Consider the following 23,285-nt stretch of genomic DNA (forward strand, 5'->3'; position numbering starts at 1 on the left):
CAGAGATTGGTGAGGAGTGTGACATTCAAATTCAATTTAAAAAATAACAGCAACAACAATACCAGGCTAGCCAAACAAATCACCTCCAGTGCCCACTGTGGTTCTCAATTGCCAGCTTGCTTTTTCTGCTGAGGTCTATAAGGTCTGACTTGCTTTTCTTTGGAAATTCAGCTTCTGAATTCTTTAGTTTTGGGGCCAAAAAAGATTTTGTTCTATGTAATCTAACTTCTCCATTTTATAGCCGGGAATCTGAGACAGTGCACTTTTGCTTTTGAGGGCCCTTTCCTCATAAACAATGCAGGCACACCTCATTTTATTATGCTTCGCTTTACTGTGCTTCACAGATACAGTGTTTTTAACAAATTGAAGGTTTGTGGCATGCCGGCATCAAGCAAGTCTATGGGCACCATTTTCCAAGAGTATTATTTTTTAAATAAAGTATGTACATTTTTTTTTTAGACATAATACTATTGCACACTTAACAGACTACAGTATGATGTGAACATAAATTTTATACTCACTGGGAAACCGAAATATGTGTGACTCGCTCTACTTCAGTGGTCTGGAACTGAACCCGCAATATTTCTGAGGTATGCCTGTATTAAAAAATATATTTTACAAGGTCAAAAAAAAACAAGGTAAGGGGAGACTTTATTCAAAAGAATTTTCTAAGTGATTACTGCAATTGGGGTAGGGGGACTATTGCAATAGGGGAAAAGCTTTGATCCTTAGATCCTCAAGCCTTTGGAAGGTTAGGTGGAAAAGGTCTTTTCTTTTCTAGGGAGAAATAAACAATGCTGTAAGGAACAGGATGTGGGGAAGTGGGATGAGCTAGAGTGGCATGATCTTACAGTAGAGAAGAGAAAGTTGTACCTGGAGGTTAGCTTATTTTCAGGGGGCTGTTAAGAGTGGTTGTACTACCTTACCAGTATTTAACTAGTACTTGCTTTCTTTAATTGAATCTGAAAATGTTCCTTTGCCAACAGAGATGTTCATTGTTTGAGAAGAGCTTTTTTAAAAATGTATCTTGTAACTTAGAAATCTTTCAAAAAATCATCAAATTAGATGTGGCTTCACCTATTAAATAATCATTCAATATTTCAAAATAGTCAAATTTATTTTTCCTTGAGTGATGAAATCAAATGTTAAGCTTCAGTTTTAATGCTGACAATTTAATGCTGACAATTAGCTACATTTAAAAGTAGGTGACTCTGTGAATGTGAGTTGGATTTATCTAGATTATTAATATTAGGAGCAAAATATGCAAGCTCCATAAACAATGTATAGAGTTGAACGGCTAACATTTAAAATGCCATTTGAAATTCTCATATCATAAACTTTCATAGAAACATACAACAGATTCCAGTACAAAAAAAAAACAATGAAAGGACTCCAACTAGGATTACAAGTAACTTTAAACAAAATAAAATTAAAATCCTCTGCCCCAAAACTTAAATAAAAATACACTTAGTAATGATATTTTATGACAATATTTTCCAGCAACTTTCTTAACTGGTGTTATTTTTCTATGAAACATATAATGATAGCTTACACATAATAAAAGTTTCATAGTTTTTCTCTCATGCTGTTTTCAGATTCTCAATACAAATATCAACACAGTTTTGACACCTTACTTGACAGAATATTTTTTAAATGTCAGACACTTAAGAAGGTTGTTTCTTTTTTTTTCATACTCACTTTTTGTTAATCTTCTTTTAAAATAAACACCTGAAAAATGAAGAGAGCAGCTATATTAGAAACCTCTTCCACCTGCTGTGTGAAGATTTCAAATATTCTTAGCCTTTAAATTAATGTCTCAAGTGTTTTGGATTCATATTTTTGAGTTCTTTTCTATACTCTTTTTAGGATATTGTACTAATTGTATTTTCACAGATTTTTTTGTGCTTTTAACATGTTTATTGCAATGTCAATAACACTGCCTTGATAAAGTATTCTCTGAGACTTACGAGCTTCTTCGTAAGTGTCAGGTGGCACCTTGCTTTTAACAATATTGTATGTGCATTTTTACAGTCAGATTTTAATTCTGTTTGCCTAAAATATTTGATAATATTGCGTTAATGCTGAAAGAAGCTGAGCGTCTTCTTTCAAAACATATTTAGTTGTGTTTTGAATGATTTGGAATTTAACCACTATTTATTAAAATTTTATTACAGAAAAAAAAAAAAAAAGAGTGGTTGTATGCTGGCTCAGGCTGAGGGCTGGTCAAAGTTCAGGGCCAGGGAGAAAGAGAGAACCTAAGTAAAGTTTGGTCAAGTCAAGGTAGCAGGTATTTTGTTCAGATTGGTTAGCGAGCACAAACAGTTCAGCTAATCATTTATGATGCAAAGAATGGGAATTTGGAGGGTCTGTGTCATACATAAACAAGGTAAGTCTTATCAGTAAGTCTTCATTTAAAAATTTTTTTTTTAAATTTACCTTCATTTATTCTATTTTCAGTGCTTTTTATTTTCCTTAAAAAATTATTTTATTAATTTCTTTATTTTTATAGAGCATGTTCTTATTAGTTATCTATTTTATACATATTAGTGTATATATGTCAATCCTAATCTCCCAGTTCATCCCCTCCCCCCACTTCCGCCCTTGGTGTCCATACGTTTGTTCTCTACACCTGTGTCTCTATTTCTGCCTGGCAAACTGGTTCTTCTGTACCATTTTTCTAGATTCCACATATATGTGATAATATATGATATTTGTTTTTCTCTTTCTGACTTACTTCACTCTCTGTATGAGAGTCTCTCGAGCCATCCACGTCTCTACAAATGACCCACTTTCACTCCTTTTTATGGCTGAGTAATATTCCATTGTATATATGTACTGCATCTTCTTTATCCATTTGTCTGTCAGTGGGTATTTAGGTTGCTTCCATGACCTGGCTATTGTAAATAGTGCTGCAGTGAACATTGGGGTGCATGTGTCTTTTTGAATTATGGTTTTCTCTGGGTATATGCCCAGTAGTGGGATTGCTGGGTCATATGGTAATTCTATTTTTAGTTTTTTAAGGAGCCTCCATACTGTTCTCCATAGCGGTTGTATCAATTTACATTCCCACCAACAGTGCGAGAGGGTTCCCTTTTCTCCACACCTTCTCCAGCATTTGTTGTTTGTAGATTTTCTGATGATGCCCATTCTAACCGGTATGAGGTGATACCTCATTGTAGTTTTGATTTGCATTTCTCCAATAATTAATGATGTTGAGCAGCTTTTCATGTTCCTCTTGGCCATCTGTATGTCTTCTTTGGAGAAATGTCTATTTAGGTCTTCTGCCCATTTTCGGATTGGGTTGTTTGTTTTTTTAATATTGAGCTGCATGAGCTGTTTATATATTTTGGAGATTAATCCTTTGTCCGTTGACTCGTTTGCAAATATTTTCTCCCATTCTGAAAGTTGTCTTTTCGCCTTGTTTATAGTTTCCTTGGCTGTGCAAAAGCTTTGAAGTTTCATTAGGTGCCATTTGTTTATTTTTGTTTTTATTTCTATGACTCTAGGACGTGGGTCAGAAAAGATCTTGCTGTGATTTATGTCAAGGAGCATTCTACCTATGTTTTCTTCTAAGAGTTTTATAGTGCTCGGTCTTACATCTAGGTCTTTAATCCATTTTGAGTTTATTTTTGTGTATGGTGTTAGGGAGTGTTCTAATTTCATTCTTTTACATGTAGCTGTCCAGTTTTCCCAGCACCACTTATTGAAGAGACTGTCTTTTCTCCATTGTATATCCTTGCCTCTTTTGTCATAGATTAGTTAACCATAGGTGCATGGCCTTATCTCTGGGCTTTCTATCCTGTTCCATTGATCTATATTTATGTTTTTGTGCCAATACCATATTGCCTTGATTACTGTAGCTTTGTAGTATAGTCTGAATTTAGGGAGTCTGATTCCTCCAGCTCCATTTTTTCCCCTCAAGATTGCTTTGGCTATTCGGGGTCTTTTGTGTCTCCATACAAATTTTAAGATTTTTTGTTGTAGTTCTGTAAAAAATGCCATTGGTAATTTGATAGGGATTGTACTGAATCTGTAGATTGCTTTGGGTAGTATAGTCATTTTCACAATATTGATTCTTCCAATCCAAGAACATGGTATATCTCTCCATCTGTTTGTGTCATCTTTGATCTCTTTCATCAGTGTCTTATAGTTTTCTGAGTACAGGTCTTTTACCTCCTTATGTAGGTTTATTCCTAGGTATATTATTCTTTTTGATGCCATGGTAAATGGTATTGCTTCCTTAATTTCTCTTTCAGATCTTTCATCGTTAGTGCATAGGAATGCAAGAGATTTCTGTGCATTAATTTTGTATCCTGAAACTTTACCAAATTCATTGATTAGCTCTAGTAGTTTTCTGGTGGCATCTTTAGGATTCTCTATATATAGTATCATGTCATCTGCAAACAGTTACAGTTTTACTTCTTCTTTTCCAATTTTCTTTCCCAATTCCTTTTATTTCTTTTTCTTCTCTGATTGCCCTGGCTGGGACTTCCAAAACTATGTCAAATAATAGTGGTGAGAGTGGACATCCTTGTCTTGTTCCTGATCTTAGAGGAAATGCTTTCAGTTTTTCACCATTGAGAATGATGTTTGCTGTGGGTTTGTCGTATATGGTCTTTATTATGTTGAGGTAGGTTCCCTCTATGCCCACTTTCTGGAGAGTTTTTATCATAAATGGGTGTTGAATTTTGTCAAAAGTTTTTTCTGCATCTATTGAGATGATCATATTCTTTAGCTTGTTAATATGGTGTGTCACATTGATTGATTTGCATATATTGAAGAATCCTTGCATCCCTGGGATAAATCCCACTTGATCATGGTGTATGATCCTTTTAATGTGTTGCTAGATTCTGTTTGCTAGTATTTTGTTGAGTATTTTTGCATCTATATTCATTAATGATATTGGTCTGTAATTTTCTTTTTTTGCAGTATCTCTGTCTGGTATTGGTATCAGGGTGATGATGGCCTAATAGAATGAGTTTGGGAGTGTTCCTTCCTCTTATGAGTAAGTCTTATTTAAGTCATTTGGGGAAGGATGATTCCTTGCAATAAACCAGTTCCTATTTCTGGAACAGGAAGGAGTGGGAAGATTTCTTCAACTCTTATTGTTTTCCACCATTATAGGGCTTAGAAAGTTCAACAATGTCAACTGCACTGGCAATAAAGACCATTAAATTAATATTATATATTATTAACACTTTTTTCAACCTAAAAGTTCTATTTTAAAAAATTTTTCCTTTCCCCCCCATTTTCATGTGCCCTAAAACTATCAAAGGCTCTGATCTGAGACCCAGAACGGTTGAGGGCCTTTAACACACCTGAGCTAGTTGTGGCAGAGCTCAAACAAGAGGAACCAAGTCTAGGGCTCTTTCAATATCTGAATCTTTATGAAGACTGAAGGAGAAGGCTCTGCTCAAGGGGTCGGATGAATACTTGGCAATGGCAATGGGGGTGGGAATGTCAACTTTGAAATAAAATCCTGAGACTCAGAAGTTAAGGATAGGTGAGGGAAGTTCTTTAAAGAACTGGGGCCTGTGGTCACCTTAACAGGTGACTGTTAGATGCATGTCATGAGTCAACAATATTTATTATGTATCAATATCTACTACATGCTTGGTGTCCCTGTCTTCACAGACCTTACAGTCAAGCAGGGGAGGCCAATGCAACAAGTAACTGCAGTAGGTCATGACAAGTGTTATGGCAGAGGAAGTGACACATCTTGGGAGTGAATAGCAGGAACACCTAACCTGCATGGGGTAAGTGAGGTTCCAGATGAACCAAGAATAGGAACTAACCCAGCTCAGAGGATGAAGATGAGAGGAGTGTCCTCCTTGGAGGGATTTCACACAGGAAAATCCAGGGTATGTGAAGTTTGACCTCAGAGGAGACCTAGAACTTGTGCTGACTTGGGCCTGGACAACTATCCTTAGTATTTGGGAAGCCAGATAGGTATCAGTGAAAAGGGAGTGGTTAAAAATCTGTCCCCCAGAGTGAGAGAGTGGCATGGACTTACATATACTACCAAATGTGAAACAGATAGCTAGTGGGAAGCAGCTGCATAGCACGCGGAGATCAGTTTTGTGACCACCTAGAGGGGTGGGATAGGGAAGGTGGGAGGGAGATGCAAGAGGGAGGAGGTATGGGGATATATGTATACGTATAGCTGATTCACTTTGTTATACAGCAGAAACCAACACAACACTGTAAAGCAATTATACTCCAATAAAGATGTTTAAAAAAACAATCTGTCCCCACCTGCTTCCAGGAGTCTTAGAATTCAGGACTAAGTTGCCCACAGGGTGTGGAGGATTAAATAAAATAACTGAGAAACCTGAGAAAAGCAAACTGTCCCTCCCATTTTTCTAAACTACCCGGTCAGTTGTGATACTGGGCACACTCAGAGCAGGTCAGGACGCTGGTTTCAGCGGTGAATTTTCCACCCTTTCTAGCTCCCTGAACGCTCACTCTCCCCTTCTGGGAGGATGCGGAGGGAGGTGAACTTCTTCCCTTCCTTTCTCAAAGGTCCTGAGGCTCCCAGTCCCCGTCAGTGCCGGGGTGAGGGTCCTTGTCACCTGGCCTACCTTGATTTTCCTCGCCTCAACTCCAACTCTCTCCAGCCCTGGAAGGACAGAGCACGTCCACGCCCGAGGACCGGCCTGTTCCAGTCGCCACCGCCAGTGAGAGCGGGAGGGAGCCGCGGGACCGCAGGGGAGAATCGGAGCTCCGGCCGGAGTGAGGGTGGGGCGCCAGGCGTGGCGTCCGCGGTTGGGAGAGCGTAGTGTCGGGGTGGGGCGTGGTGCCGGGGTGGGGGCGTGGTGTCGGGGTGGGGCGTGGTGTCGGGGTGGGGGCGTGGTGTCGGGGTGGGGCGTGGTGCCGGGGTGGGGGCGTGGTGTCGGGGTGGGGCGTGGTGCCGGGGTGGGGCGTGGTGCCGGGGTGGGGGCGTGGTGCCGGGGTGGGGGCGTGGTGTCGGGGTGGGGCGTGGTGTCGGGGTGGGGGCGTGGTGTCGGGGCGTGGCCGGTCCAAAAAGGCCGTCCCGCTGGCCTGCTGCCGAGCTGCCAGGCTGCTGGGCCGCTGCTGCTTCGCGGCACCCAGGCTCGGGTAAGGCGGCCTCCCACCGGCTCGGCTCGGGTTCGTCTGTCCCAAGCGGTGGGCCTCTGACGGCCTCAGGCTCGTGCAGCCCTCGGCTTCCCGCCTTCAGGCCGAGGGTTTGGATACTGAGGGGCTGGGAAGGAAGGTGAGCGCGTGTAGCAGTTGCTATAATCTCTTCTTTTGCTCCAAGTTCTTGCACGTGGAAAATTCCCTCTTCTACTCTCTCGTCCAGATGTCGCATCAGTAGTGACCGAAGACACGCACCTATCAAACTGGTCCTTTCGAGTATGGGGCGGGGGGTTGGGTGGCGGAGGGTAGGGGAGGGCCTTAGTATTCCTGCCTGTAGTCTGCCAGATACTTTTAGAGACCCGCCATTCACTACTGAGAGAGTTGCTTGGGTCTCGGAAATCGGACTTCTCTGGGACTGGAGTCCGTTGAATTCATTAAGTTGAGTCCGGTAGCTGGGGAAATCATCCGGTGGACGCCGGCTGGCGAGGGTGTGACAGCTTGAGACCTGTCGCGTCAGTGGATCTGGTGAAAACTTTCCTTGATGTGCACCTGCCGCTGAGCCAGCAATAAAGGTTACGGACACAACACTTTTGTCACTTGAAAAGTTGGACGAGGGACAGGAAAATCAAGGGGGTGATGTCTGTATTGACGAAAATCTGGCAAAGGTGAAGCGCTAGTAATACTCCCTTGCGGACGGGTGCTTCCTTATTCCGCCCTCCTCATCGATTAGAGCATTTTTGTGTTCATTTCTAAACTGTTTCTAAGATGCAAACAGAACGTTGCTGTATAGCAACGTTAACTTTGTCTTCCTCCCCCTCGCACTTTTAATGCTAAATGAGTTCAAGGTCACCTTTGGAGACTAGGTCACATGTTGGGAATTTTCTACCTGAAGAAAGGGGTTTAGAAATTTTTGTTTCTTTCATCCCCATTCCTACCCCAACCCTCGCTTCTCCCGCCCTGCAACACACAGTGGGTTAGTCTCCACTCTCCTGAATTCTCACCAGTTAAAGATCAGGGGAGAAGAAAGCAGCCTCTTTTGTCATGCATTACTTGTGGTTAATTCGGTCTTGTGACTTTTGTTCCTTAGCCCTCTTTTAGCTCCTTCAATATTAAAATGCACCAACAGTGTTTTCTGTAAAGAATGCAAAGGGCTGGAGGAGAAAGGGAAACTCTGTCCATGCTACCATCTAGTAAAGTGATTATTATTTTTTTAAAAACCGCAAAAATTGGGACTCTCTTGAGTTCCAATATTCTCACTACTTTTCGGGAAGATGTTTTAAAATTATTAATATAATTATTTTATCAATAAAATATCAACTGTTAAGACTCTCTGTGTGTGAAATATTGCATTAACAGTCTCTATCCAATGAAGTGACTGCTTTAGAAACCTAAGGTTCTAGTTTATAGAGGCCAACTGGAATAGAAGTATATATAAGTTATTAAATAACTCTGTGGAACCTTGAAAATAATGGTATTAGGAATATTTCAAAGTTTCAAGATTGCTTCATTCAGATTTATTTGTGGCTTGACAGTTCACTTATTTTTTCTGTTATTTAATAGTGCTACAGTATGCAGCGTCTCTTATTAAGAATTCTGTCTGTGCATTATAAAAGACATTTCTCTGGAGCTCTGTTCTGAATGTATACTTATTTTTTCCCCAGTCATAACATTTTTAGATTAAATTCTGCTCTAAACTAAGTTGGAGGCAGGGAGATGAGGTAGGGATAAAGACTAAAAGAATATGTCTAAGTTCTCATACCAGACCATCTCTGAAGTCCTGGCAAGTCCCCAGATTAACTCTGAGGTACCAGCAAGTCCTTTAACTTATGTGTGTCATTTTTGTCTTCAAAATAAGAAAATTCTGTTTGGTCTTAAAGGACATTTGGGTCTCTTTGAATTCTTCTATAAAAAGCAACTCCTCACTTCTAGAGCTAGGTATCACTGCTCTAGAGCAATATCTCGTCTAGAGTTTGCTCTCATTTCCAAAGGGCTTCCGAACATGTTGGGCAATGCCCCTGCCCCACCTAAGCAAGGTAGTGCAGTGGTTAAGGGCGTGAGATTTGGAGACTCCTGAATCTGTCTTGGATTTCTACCTCTTATCTTGGGCAAGCTATTTATATTCTCCAAGCCTCATTTTCCTCATGTTTAGAATAAAGATAATAATTATGCTTAGGGTCATTATGAAGATCAAATGAAGTGATGCACATAATGTAAATAGCAGTGTCTACAACTTAATAGTCGATAAATGGTAGAAAAATTTTTCCCAACACTGACCTCCTTCCTTCTTTACTTTTAACAAGACAAAATTTCACCTGGAAAAATTAAAGTCCTATATATGAATGTTTAAAGAATAAGCAAGTACAGGATGAGGGAGTTGTAATTAATTGAACCAGTCAATCTCATGGTAAATTGAATGTGTGTTTCCTCTGAGTCAGTGGTGAGTTTTAAGGGCCCAGAAAGCTGATAAGATTTTAGGCTGCTTCAATAGGAATAGAATGCATCTTGACAGCCAAGGATATTTTTCTACATCTGCCTTTTCTTCCTTGTGCAGACAGAGTTACAGTCAAGCTGATTTGTCTGGGAGAAGAAGAAAAAAAGAGGCAACTCTTGAAGCCATATCACATTCACTTGTAACAAATACATTAATTTTTGACTTCCCCCTCAACATTTTTTTACTTCTTGCTATATGTAAAACTACCTGCCAGCAAAATGCAAAGGAAAAAGAAACAGTTTCCTGCCTTCCAAGCATTCATAGTATAGTCCAGGTAACAGGAAGAATTGGATCAAAGTGATCAGAGCTCTGGTAAAGGTAGAAAAGGGAAGGCTGGGAGTAGAGGAGTGCTATGTATCAACCAGGGGAGGCTCAAAGGAGTTAAAGGAGTTAAAATTTAGTTCCCATTTTGAAGGTTCCATTTTTATAGGAGTTTGCCAGGAAGAAATGCTGAGGAAGAGCATTCTGGGCCAAGGGAGACTTCTGTGTCTTCAACGGTATAGGGTGAGAGAGTATGACAAATGCAAATCATCACACAGTATCCCTATGCTGTGTCATCCTTTCCTGCTACAGGATGTTGGCAATTATTTTGGTTCTCTGAGCTTTAGTTTCCTCAAACGTAAAATGAAGGTTGTATATTATTTTACACTGTTAGGTCCTTATTTAATTTTCAAGTCTCTCCCATAAGAATGTCAACCTCACAACTTTGTTGGAAGACTTCGTTGCCTACAAAACACGAGGCTGTCTGACACACAGGTGACAATCAACCAGTGTGGTTCCCTCCACCCGTCTTAGTCTCTTGATGAGAGAAAATACAACAGGAATCCAGCCTTGAGTATAGATGGGATTTAGCAATTTCAAGCATATTATAAAAAACAGACCAAGAGGTGTTGTAACTATTCTTGTTGTTTAGAATGAAGTATGAAGCTCTTTATACTTTCACCTTCATTACCCCTATTTCCCAACCACTAAAGGCTTACTTTCAACTCCAGCTATGTTTTTTAGCCTATATTGCCAGACCAGGCTCTGTAAAAGGAGTTCCACCACACCGAGCGTTCTTTGATAGACAAAGGTTAACATTCCTGTGTTTACATGATAAGATCTCAGACCATTTTAGGCCCTGCTTCCTGCTCTAGTCCTTGTTTTCAGTCTGAGCAACTGAAGTGAGGCTTAGAAAAAAATTTTGTGGGGAGGAGATCTGGATAATGTGTCGTTAGCTCTTTTGGAGTACCAAATTGCAAATTGAACATTTTGGGAGGAATTTGTTAGAGGATTTTACCCTCTTGTGATTTTTCTCTGGTATTGTTAGCTCTTAAAATTCTTTTAAATTTGGAAGACTCTGCCTCAACATTCTAACTTGATCATCTTGAATGATCCCTTCTTGTAAACAATGTACACATTTGCTCAACGATTGAATACCTAGAGTTTTCCTGTTTAGGCCCTTTCTCCAAGTGGATTTCAAAGGAAAGACCTCAGGTAGTTTTCTCGCAAAGTCCTACAGAACATGGAAGATTTCTTTACATGTTTCGTTTAGACAGCAGTAGATAGAAAAAGAATTTAACTACTTTAAGCTTTAGTCATTGCAGAGAATTTAACTACTTTAAGCTTTAGTCATTGTAGGTTGGGGGCCAGACAAGGCCTGTTTGCTGTGGAAGGCCCAGATTAGGCCCGCCAGGTATTGACATTCTCACTTGGTCATGCAGACCAGACCCTGAGTAAGAACTTTTTGAGGGAATTATTCTTTTTGGGCACTCATTCAGTGAATATTGCTTTAATTTTATCAATTGATTTTTATATTTCATTAATTGTGTGGTGCATGGGGGATGATGAGATTAAGTTCTTCGCCTCAAATGTAAGAATGTCTTTGTAGAGCAGGTTAAAATTCAGATTTCCAGCCTCCAGTTGAGATCATCTGAACGTCAAATGGTGACCAGAGTCAGGCACACAGTAGGTACTTCATAAATATTTGTTAAGTGAACTGACTGCCACTTTCAAAATCACTGTTAAAGCAGAATTCATTTTCTGTAGCACATTTGATGATTTTCTCCTCTTTTTTTAAGTGTGAAAAACTTGATACTAATCCTGTGTTTCCTTTTGAGAAATAAAATGTATTCAATTGCAATCATTATTTAGAAATTGAAAATCAGAAAATTTTTAATAGCATCATAATTTTTTTTTAGTTAAGAGAAACAGTGACTGTGATTCTTAATAGCCCAATATGCCACACAGGCACAGACACTTACTTTTGCTCCTCCTGAATCACTGGGAGGTGAGAATTTGAAGCATCTTCTTTATGTGCATTTCGATTTCCTGTTGAACAAAATATACAAACAGAAAGAGCTTCTTTTTTGATTAATTTCAGTGAGAGCACAGAGATAAACTAAGTCAGAGCAACTCCCTTGAAGAGCTAATGTCTGTTGCCTGGAGAAAGAGAAAATTATTTTCTGCCCTCCATGTCGATGTGTACAGAACATGTGTTCTGCGTAGCTGCTATTTTCACTGCCTCTTTTTCCAGTTGAAGTGCAACATAAACTATTTTAATTAATATTGTGTCACCAAAAGGGATTGAAATAGCCAATTGAATTCTACCAAGATAGAGTCTTTTGATGAAAACATATCTTTATTGATTGTGGATGAAGAAAATCATTCTTAAAATGAAATCCAGAGAAAAATCATATCCCTCAGAGAAAATTTCTGAGTGGCAGGCCGAGATTAACATCATAAAATTGAATTTGTGCTGCAAGCCTTTGATGTAATCAGCAGCTGGGAGATGGTGTTGCCCTTACTGTGCTCCCTCTGATTGTGGTGAATTATTGTGTGGAATGAAATAAGTGTTTCTTGTGTCCCTCGTCCAAGAAATACAAACAAGGTATTACTAGGTAGTTTCTTGCTAGTTAAAATGGGTTGGATCGATTCCAGGCCTCTCAGACTCTCATACTCCCATGAACTATAGGAGCTGGGCATTTATTTATGCCCCAAGGACAGAATTTCTTGATATCACTGGACAGGGACTTGTTCAGTCAGTAGAAACCCAACAGAGAAGTGACAAGAGGGATCCCCCCTGCCAGGGATATTTTTTTTTAGAATAAGCAGAAGCCAGGATATGTTAGAAAAGTGCTACATTTGCCTGGTTTCTATTGGCCTGTAGCCAGCCAAGCCCTTCCCTGTCTCCCTCAGCTACCGCTTGTGATATACACTGCCTTGAAGTCACTACAGTGTGGAAATCTCACTTTATACTAGGAATCTTGTTCCATGATACCAGTATTACAGTGGGCTTTTTGTTGTTGTTTCTGTATGAAGTCCTGATGCTTGGAAAACATTCTTGCCCATGCAGGTACTTTCACACATGTAATGATGTAATGAATAGGTTTTGTAGATTAAGTAGAGAGAATCTATTTATACATTTACCCACAGATTAAAGAGTGATGTGGCACCTCAATCACCCCTGTGGTTGGACCTAAGTTGTTTTTGATTTTTTTTTGTTTCTAAATGAATAAGTGGACTGGCTCATCTATAAACAAGGTAGTGGAGTCATCAGTGTGTACTCTCACTCTCAAGTTGTTTGAGAAGTGGGATGATCCTTGAAGTCAGACGGATCTGGGATATAATTCTATTCAAGGGATTTAGATTTATTTACCAAGCCTCCTTTTCGTAATAAGACTAATGGTGGGTGTGTCGACTAAATGAGATAATGTATGGGAAAGCCCCCAGCACAGCACCACGTCTAGAGTGTCTTTTAGTGAACACGAATTGAAAATACTTTGTCTTAAGACTGGGAAAGGATAATTAAGGCAGAAGGTGGGGATGTGATCTGGAATAAGGGAAAGTAGGGGGTGCCAAGACAAGGAAAATGATGAAAAGAGGTGAGGAAGAGGAATATAAAAAAAGAGGTAGGATTTGTCTGCTCCTGACAGAAAATCCACAGAGGTGAGAAGAATGGTTGTAAATGGCTCACCTCTTGTGTCTTGAATTAATGCTGAAATGGGCTGGAAGTCCCAGAAAATATCTTTTTAAAGAATTGAATATTCCAGTAAGGCTAAGTTTCCTTTGGATTATGACCCTCAAAGTCCTGTCCCTCCTCTACCACTCCCTCTAAACCACCATGGAATTCTGCACCCATAAGGCTTCTTGATGTAAGTCTGTTTTGGCCACATTTCTGCTCAGATCCTGGAATGTCAGAGGGTGGTCTTAAAGACTTCCTTGGCAGAAGCATCCGTGTTTTGTAGGCAGAGTCAGTAAACACTGGAATCCTGGGTATTAGAGAGCCTTCTCCAAACAGGAGTTGTCTACCTAGGTTCATACTCCTGCCTGTGGGAGTGCCTTCTATCTATTTATTCAGCGAGAAAAGGATTATCATAATGGCAGTGGACTGACTTCAACGTCAGCGTGTGCTAAAGATGGGAAAAGGGAAATAGATTCAGGGCTAGGGAAAGAGACAACTGGTCCATGGGAAAATGCAGAATTTTTCTAAGAGAAATGCCTAGGTATAAGGGATGCACCATCCACAACCATGGGAGCAAAGTGCTCCATGCTCTTGTACCTCAGGAAAACTCATCACAGTCTACTTTGCATCAGTTATTACTTACCTATGGCTTGACTTGTAGCTTGTGAATTCCTAGAGATCAGGAGCCTGTGTTTTTTCATTTTCATTTAGTAGAGCTTTTAATAAATACCTGTTGAGTTAATAAATGAATATATTCTTTCCTCAGGGAACCTATAATGTGGATGGAAAGAAGATTTATTACACAAAAGAAGTAGAGAACAGAATTTGGTATATGACCAATTGTGTGATTCAGAGTCAAGTTTAAGTATCTGTCTCCAGAATTGAGATACGCATTATTAAGATTTATGTTCTTACTTGGAAGAAACAAAATCTCTCAGATGGTATATTAGCTTGCTAGGGCTGCCATAACAAAGTACCGCTAACTGAGTGGCTTAAATGGCAGAAATGTATTGTCTTACAGTTCCAGAGGTTAGAAGTCTGAAATCAAGGTGTCAGCAGTGTTGGTTCCTTCTGTGGGCTGTGAGGAAGAATCTGTTCCATGCCTCTGTCCTAACTTCTGGTGGTTTGCTGACAATCTTTGGCATTCCTTCTCTTGTAGAAATATCACCCCATCTCTGCCTTCGTCTTCACATGGCTCTCTCCTTGTGTGCATCTTTCTCCAAATTTCCCTGTTTTATAAGGATGCCAGTCATATTGGATTAGCCCTAACCCAGTATGACCTCACCTTCACTTAATTAATTACACCTGCAATGACCCTATTTCCAAATAAGGTCATATTCTGAGGTATTGGGAGTTAGGACTTCAATATATGAATTTTGGGGTGAGTTCAGTTTAACTCCTGACACATGAAAAGATGGTAGATTTTGTTCTACTTTGCCAATTTGGTACCTTTGACATTTTATTTTAGTCTCCCCTGCTTAATTCACTGAATACCTGGGATCTATTGTAAATTGTGATAAACTGAAGGATTATACATGACAAGGATTACACTTATTGTTCTACTATTTACTTAACAGGATTTATACACAAATTTTGAGATTAAAAAAGCCTTCTGATAAGAGTGGCTAACATTTATTGAATGTTTACTATCTAATGATTTCCATGGATTAGACCACTTAACTTTCACATTTACCCTATTAGATAGATATTATTATTTATCTACATTTTATTGATGGGAATCCAATACACAGTTGTAAAGTAATGCACCCGAGGACATACAGTAGTAGCGTTGACATTGGAATCCAAGCGGACTAACTCTAGGGCCTCACCACTGGGTACATGCTGTCTCCTTAGTCTTATTACAGCCAGGTTAGGTAAATATTATTACCATTTTATGGATAAGGAAAACAAAGTTTAAAGTAACTAGGGACTTTCTTGGGTCACAAAACCAGCACATATATAATATTGATAAGTGTATAATATTTGGGATTTGAGTTTAGATATTAACTTCCATGGGGAAATCCTTTCTACCTTTGATTTCAAGCTCCACTTGTGTTTTCTCCCCAAACATTCTTGCATTTACCTTACAAGGCACTCATCACATTGTTGGTGACTCAGGATGTGCTTGTCTCCTTAGAAACCCATGAGCTCCTTGAGGTTCGGAGATTCTTATCTACATTCCTAGAATCTTGCATAGTCTCTAGCACAAAATAGATAATAAATGTTTTTAAACAAAATGCATGTAAGTAAAGGTAAAGGAGCCAAAGAAAAGGGAGACCAGTTGAAAACACAAGAAATAAAGGTCAATAAAAGGAGTAACTGAGGTGACAGAAGATGAAATTTGGGATAATGATAAAAATGTTATCGTAGGAGATTAGTATGAATATCTTAGAAAAATAAGCTAAAAATAAGGAAAAGATATGATATGTTGAAGTGATGAGAGGAAGCTCTTGTGTAAGTGGCTTGTTTTTCTTGGTTAATTGGAAGGAAGGGTCATCAGCTAAGAGTATCGGGGTGTAAGGAGTTGCCTGGGTTGCAGGGAGGTTTATGAGGCAGTAGAGGAAAAGATTTGACTGCGGGACTGGATTAGAGACATGTTTCCCAGTGTGATTTTAGGTAGTACACAACAAACATTTATGTTAATAGACAAGTTTTTATTTTAATGTATATTTTGAAAAAAAATCTAACCAGCATGTCAAGTCCCATGATTTTATATGGTTATTAATGATTAAGATAATTCTAAAGAGATAGTTATATAACAATTTATTCTTAATTGAATACTTAAAATAAAAATAAAATGAGTTAATTTAAAGAAATAGGCAAATTGTTTTACAGATTGTATTTGGATATGACAAAGAAAAATATGACTCAAGACTGGAAATACACTTACAGAGTTCATACACGTCAAAACAATTGCCTAATAGTGGGAATACTTAGTTAAAACTAATAAAATTACTTTGTCGTATATACTTTGAGGTCAGGGGTTGTGTTTGTCTGTTCTTTGTGTTCTCTGCAGCTCAACCCACCACCTTGAAAACATTTGGTTCTCATTAACTATTCATTGAATTTATTTAAGAATGGACTAGAACAGTGAGACTTTTTGTTCATGTTAAATATCTCTAGGTTAAGGAAAAAAAAATGACTTGGACTGTAAATATTCAGAGTTAAATGTAGCATAAATTAAAAAGAAAAAAATCCACTTCTTAAAGCCTAAAACTAAGGTTTTAGACAAGAGGATTTGAGTTCCATGAAGTTGTTCATTGACTAAATATAAATAAAAGTGAAGGAGCTCTATTTCCAGAGAAAACCATAATTCGAAAAGATGCATGCACCCCAAAGTTCATTGCAGCACTATTTACAGTAGCCAGGACATGGAAGCAACCTAAATGTCCATCAACAGAGGAATGGATAAAGAAGATGTAGTACATGTATACAATGGAATACTACTCAGTCATAAAAATGAATGAAATAATGCCATTTACAGCAACATAGATAGACCTAGAGATGAACATACTAAATAAAGTAAGTCAGAGAGAGAAAGACAAATATCATATGATATCACTTATATGTGGAATCTAAAAAAATGATACAAATGAACTTATTTACAAAACAGAAATACACTCACAGACATTGAAAACAAATTTATGGTTACCAAAGGGGAAAGGCTGAGGGGGAGGGATAAATTAGGAATTTGGGAGTAATATACACACACTACTATATATAAAATAGATAAACAACAAGGACCTACTGTATAGCACAGGGAAGTGTACTCAATATTTTATAATAACCTGTATGGGAAAATAATCTGAAAAAGAATATATATATATAACTGAATCACTTTGCTGTGCACCTGAAACTAACACAACATTGTAAATCAACTATACTTCAATAAAAACTAAAATTTTTTAAAAAGTGAAGGAGCCACCCAGAAAGAAATGAGTTGTCTTTCTCCTGTTTCTTTTTCTGGCCAAATGCTCATCCGTTCGACATTGTCTGTAAATGGAACACACTTGGCATTAATGGGGCTATTTTAAATCTGTTGCTCTACAGCTTAATAAGCAAGGAGATGAAATTTGAAGGTAATGCTTTGTAATCTTTTACTCACAAGACTGGCAGAGTTGCAAGCTGTGATGGAAACCTCATCCGTGTAGTGATAGGGGTGTGATTTCTTGGCTGTTTGGTTTTATACTTGTTCCAGATCATGCGTGTGTGGAGTTCAGAGATTATTTTGTGTATCTGTCTAATTCATCCCTTGATCTCTGGGTTATTTTACCACTGACTTTACCTACCATGGTATTCCCTACCTAAAACACATTACTTTCTAGCATTTCTTAAGTAGCAGTTAATCACTAAATAATAACATTTTTGGAGGAGCTTGGCTTTGATGTTGGTTAGGGGTTAATTCTGAAATTGTCACGCTCCACTGGGTAAACCAGGTGGATTTTTATATGTTATTCAAATATGCCTTGGGCAGCTTATGACTTTATAGAAACAATTTTTTACCTTTCCTAAGGAATGATCTGATTACAATCTGTTGATAAAATAAGACCTTTTGCTTTGGGAGCATCTGCAAACAAACAGGTTTTGGGGGATAGGACTTCTGCTGAGACCAGCTGAGCACAAACCCTTAGGTCCCATGGATTCCTGAAGCTCCTTGCTTCATTTCCCAGTTTTAAAGTAGCTCTCATGCTGGCCTACCCTGATACCCAGGTACGTTTCTCTTCAGCTTACATCTATTCTTTGTTGCTTCATAAAGCCCCATTTTGTCCTCTCCCAATTTATTGCCACTGACTAGCTAGCTGACATCCAACAAACTGCTTTATTCTAATTTCCAATCTATTTGTTTTTTTCAGCTTCATTAAGGAATAGTTTACATACAATAAGGTACACTCATTTAAAGTGTACAATTTGATGCATGTTAAAACCCCAAGCTTTTTTAACCTAAACTTAAAACTGGGTAACGAAACTTCCTCTGGGCTCAAGATGACCATGTTATCTTCTTTGAAGGAGAGAATCATGAGGCAATTTATTTGTGTCTCTCACAGTACCTAAGTATGAGTTTTGAAGAAAGTAAGTAGGATTCCTTTCCACTTAAGAGATGGGATTCAGAGGCCACATAACTGTAAGAGGCAGATATGAGATTCAAACCTAGATCTGTTTTACTCCAAAGCTTGTATTACGAACTGCTATACTGTTTTTACTTTCCTCACAGATGTTTACTTTGGTCAGGAGGTTGTTGTCAGAATTCATGGATGGTAAGTGCGGAGTATGTCCTTTGTATTTTTTGACTGTCCTCAGTAAAGGGGTTTGACATTTGTCTTTGTGTTTGAGGCTGGCAAGGCAGACTCAGTGTCAGGGCATGTCCCTGAAGAGAGCTATTTATGACAAGCTAAACAATTCCAGTGTCCAGTAGACACCAGCCATAAAACCCCATTTGCCTCATATTTATTTTTCTGCTAGCCTCAGATCAGACAAGTCAGAGAGATAAAAGCAACTTGTTACAGGGAAGAAGACGAAGGTGAGAAGGAAGATGGGGGCTGTAACGGTGTGTTGTCTTCTCTAGTGCTTTCTCGTAATTATGGAGAAAGGACCAGGAAGCATTAGCGCAGCTTTTAGAGACGATGTAGGCCACACTGGTGCCTGAATGGATAAGAGGTTTTATTGTTGTTGTTTTACTTGACTATTTGCTTTTTGTTATTTATTTTTGTTTTTTTTATTTTTAAAGAAATACCGACATAAAGAATTTTGCTTAGCCTGTCACAAAGACTCTCTGGTGGGGAAGCCTGGGTTGTCTTTGTCATGGTGTGCAGGAGGAGAGTTCTAGGTGGAGTCTTAAGAGACCAGGTTCCAGTTCTTACTCAGCCACTCTCTACTTGGGTTACTTTGGCCAAGTAAACAATTTTCCTGAGCTTTCATTCTCCTGTCTGTAGAAGGAGGGAAGGGGATGATAGTGATCTTCAAGGCTCCCTTTTGGCTGCAACTTAGGGTCGCCAGTGGCCCTAAGGTGCCTATAGGATACCCAGTTCAGTTTGGATTTCAGATAAAAAATAAATAATTTTTATAAGCATGTCCCAAATCTTGTCTAGGACATACTTACACTAAAAACATTATTTGTTGTTTACCTGAAATTCAAATTTAACTGGACAGCTTGTATTTTTATTCGCTAAATCTGAGGACCCTAATATTACCTGAAGTTGTTGATTAAAAGATCATCATAGATGTTAGAAGTAATAATAGCATGTACATTTTTAAAAATTAATTAATTAATTAATTTTTGGCTGCGTTGGGTCTTTGTTGCTGCTCGTGGGCTTTCTCTAGTTGCGGCAAGCAGGATCTACTCTTCGTTGCAGCGCGCGGGCTTCTCATTTCAGTGGCTTCTCTCGTTGCGGAGCATGGGCTCTAGGCACGCGGGCTTCAGTAGTTGTGGCACACGGGCTTAGTTGCTCTGGGGCATGTGAGATCTTCCCAGACCAGGGCTCGAACCCATTTCCCCTGCATTGGCAAGAGGATTCTTAACCACTGCGCCACCAGGGAAGCCCCTAAGGTTTATTTTTGATTAGACATTTCTGGGGAATTGTACAGGGTCTCAGAAAACATGGATTTACTCTCTCTCCTGTTGATAGCAAGGCACCAAGTTTCTGGGGCTAATTTAAAAATTTTTCTGCCGAAAAAAAAAAAAGAGAGCGGGAGAAAGTCTGAAAAAAGTGATGTGCAAACTTCTGAGATGTGCAACCTTTTAATCTGTTACTTATTCTCACTGTACTCGCTTAGTCTCTCAGAATCTCAGAATTAGAACTGATCCTAAGAGTTATCTATTTCTCATTGTTAGTTTTCTTGTAAGTGAGGGGGATCAGATTAATGATCCCCAAAGCCATTTCTTGCCTGAAATTCTAGATTATAGTTTATGAGTAGTATAATGATAGCATAGTACGTATAATTATACCTACATGCTTTTATTTGCATCACTGGATTTATTGCCCATAAGAATACTGAGATGTAGGCAATGTAGGTGACAGTATCCTCATTTTACTGCATATAACCATTATAATATGGAAATAAAGGTAATAAATAAGTGGTAAAGCAGCCCTATATCTAGGTCTCTGAATACCAGGTCTGTTTTTACTACATTTAGCAATCTGGACTGTTCAGGATGAACTCTGGTTGAGATCTGATTTCTTGTGGTTTGACCTTTGTGCTTTTTGTTTTCTTATTTGGATGTGTTAGGAATCTTATGACTATTAAGGCTTTTAATACACTTACAAAAATATTTACTTTTTAATAGCAAAGTTCAGATATTTGTTACTTAGATGAGGTGACATTTCTGGGGAAAGGGAGTCTGCAAAGTTGTCTTCAAATTATAGTGTGTAGACAACTCTATTTTTCTTGAAAGGCTTAGCTGGACTTTGGTGTGGGTAAGGTCACCCATAGTCAGAGCTGGGTGTGGGGTGGGTAGACTATTCCTATCCTTCTCTCGGTTAGCATCAATCATCAAGAATTGGAATAAAAATCATTCTTCTTTGACTGATTAACAATGGGCATGGTAATTTCAATGTCTGACTACATTCTTCTCTATTTGATGGGGACACACCTTTCTCCACAGCTCTGAGAGAACACATTTTTCAAGTCTGTGTCATCATAAACATTTATGAGATGATCAATTTTCAAAATTTAGAAATGATAACTGTGTACACGTCTTCCCATCTCTGTGTGCCCAGGATTCCTTTACCATGAGGCCCTCCCTACAGGCTGTGGCACTCTGGGGAAGGAAGGCACCTCCTCACAGCATCACTGCCATCATGATCACTGATGACCAGCAAATGATTGTGACGGGAAGTCAAGAGGGTCAACTCTGCCTCTGGAATCTCTCATCTGAACTAAAGGTGAGTGAAAACTATTACTATTGAAGCAGGTAGAGCTCATAAAATAAACACAGCTTGCTGCTTCTGCCCGCAATGACAGTGGAAGTTTTGCATGGTTGTTAAAAAGGTACTTACCAAAGTAATAAATGGGTTTTACTTCTGAATTTGGAAAAATGAAGTATTATATGATGGATCAAGATCATATTTGAAAATTATATTGTGAATATCACCAATCCTAGCTACCAGTTAAGTGTTATCATGCTTTAAGCTATGCTGAGTTTTACTATTTTATATCCTGAATTATATGTTTAAGTAACTGAACTACGGACATGTAAGTATAATTCTAAAAATTATGGCTCATTAATCTAAACAAAGGGCACCCTTGAAAACCACTATTAACTAAATGAGTAATATTTTAATTATCTGTGTGTTTCTGCCAGTTTGGCCTTCTTGCCATTCTTTTAGTCTCTGCTTGCCTGTGATTTTTACAGGTCACATCGAAAAGCTCTAAATCCAATTTACTATTGTCAGTCCTCCTATTTCAGACCCTGACCTCACCTAGGATTTGGCCCATTGATTAGCAATTAATTGTCCTTGTTCCAACTCATAAACATTTAACATATTGGAATAGATATTTGCTTAGCTCTAGGAGCCTCTAGACCCAATTTGAACACTTAAACTAATGATGTACTTAAAGTATACTGCCCTCATTAGAAAGCCTTTTAAAGATCAAAGACTATTTTTAGCCTTTAAAGTTTGTCACTTTAAAACCTAAATTAACAATTAATTGTAATTCTATTTTATAGTGTAATTAATTAACATCTGCCATCACTGAGCAGTTACACTACAGGACTGCCAAAAACTGCAAGCAGACCAGCTCAGCTCAATGTTTATGAACATTCCTGAAAGAAGGACTGGGTATTATTGCAACAGCTGAGCTTTGAAATTGGCCCTTGCCTTTATTATCTCTTACAGTCTAAACTTAAAATCCTAAATGGCTTAAACTATCTTGCTACTTTTTCTAATATTGGAGTGTAGTGTTTCCTGGCTGAAGTAGTTGTCTTGTAATATGTAGGTTGCTATAAGCTTAAGAAATTTGGAATCCTAGCATCTATATCTTTTTACATATGTTCCTGGTATTTATTCAACATGCATTTATTGGGTGCCTTTTATAAGTTAGGCAGTACGGTGGGTACCTGAGTTCAAACGTGAATGAGAAGACCTGGTACTGGCTGCCCAACTGGTTGCAGTGTCGTAGAGGAAGGACATAGGCTAGTAATTGCCAGTGCAGTTATGTTATAATACAGCGTGCTCCTTGTGGGGGTCAGTTTGTACTTCATCTTCAGTGGGAATAGTTATTTCATGCTTTTCTTAGGAGCAAGTCTTCTGCTTGGGGTTAGAGCAATGGGAAGGGCGACACTCTTGGCATCTAGTGGGCAGAGGCCAGGGATGCTGTAAACATTCCGTAGTGCACATGACAGCCCCTCACAGCAAAAAAATTATTCCACCCCAAATTCTAATAGTTGCTGATATTGAGAAATCACGGTTAGAAATATGAGGTGGGAATGGGAATCAGATTGGCAGGGGTGTAAGGAACAAGAAGAATCATTGAGAAGACTTAAGAAGGAGATTGGATGAGTTTTATGTTTTGGAAATTCACTGTGATGACATTGTGAAAAAGTTAGTAACACAAGTAAGATATTGATTAGTATGAGTGTGAGATTTTCCACATAAGAGTTTTCCTTAAGATTTTCTATGGCTAAACATAGGACCAGAAAGAATGAACATCTTCTCTTATTTTTCCTTTGAATCTTGCCCCTACATGACAATGGGTCAACTGTTAGCAGGGAAGATTCTAGGCTTTTCAAAAAATCAGGGCATTTTTGAGTTCTCA

The 23,285-nt window shown here is 38.8% G+C and overlaps 1 protein-coding gene and 1 long non-coding RNA gene across 9 annotated transcripts in view; one reads left to right on the forward strand and one right to left on the reverse strand.

Annotated features, from left to right (window-relative positions):
* Positions 1-522: 522 nt before the first annotated feature.
* LOC132360455 (uncharacterized) lies at positions 523-6,739 on the reverse strand. The gene is made up of 3 exons (XR_009501107.1): positions 6,582-6,739; positions 1,699-1,728; positions 523-596 (listed from the first exon to the last, which is right to left on the reverse strand). It is a non-coding gene; the product is annotated as an uncharacterized LOC132360455 (long non-coding RNA).
* Positions 6,740-7,021: 282 nt separating this feature from the next.
* The window catches only part of WDR72 (WD repeat domain 72), a 204,083-nt gene continuing 187,819 nt past the window's right edge, over positions 7,022-23,285 (forward strand). For 5 of the 8 annotated variants that reach the window (XM_059913261.1, XM_059913269.1, XM_059913266.1 and 2 more), the window contains exons 1-3: positions 18,230-18,242; positions 18,745-18,787; positions 21,248-21,412. In XM_059913261.1, coding sequence (XP_059769244.1) covers positions 18,785-18,787; positions 21,248-21,412 — 168 coding nt within the window. In that variant the 5' untranslated portion in view covers positions 18,230-18,242; positions 18,745-18,784. Of the gene's footprint in view, positions 7,235-18,229; positions 18,243-18,744; positions 18,788-21,247; positions 21,413-23,285 lie in introns of those variants that run through there. The other 3 variants (XM_059913263.1, XM_059913268.1, XM_059913264.1) reach the window with 3 other exon arrangements.

This window comes from Balaenoptera ricei, chromosome 2 (genome assembly GCF_028023285.1).
Source record: "Balaenoptera ricei isolate mBalRic1 chromosome 2, mBalRic1.hap2, whole genome shotgun sequence".
Taxonomy (NCBI): Eukaryota; Metazoa; Chordata; class Mammalia; order Artiodactyla; family Balaenopteridae; genus Balaenoptera; species Balaenoptera ricei.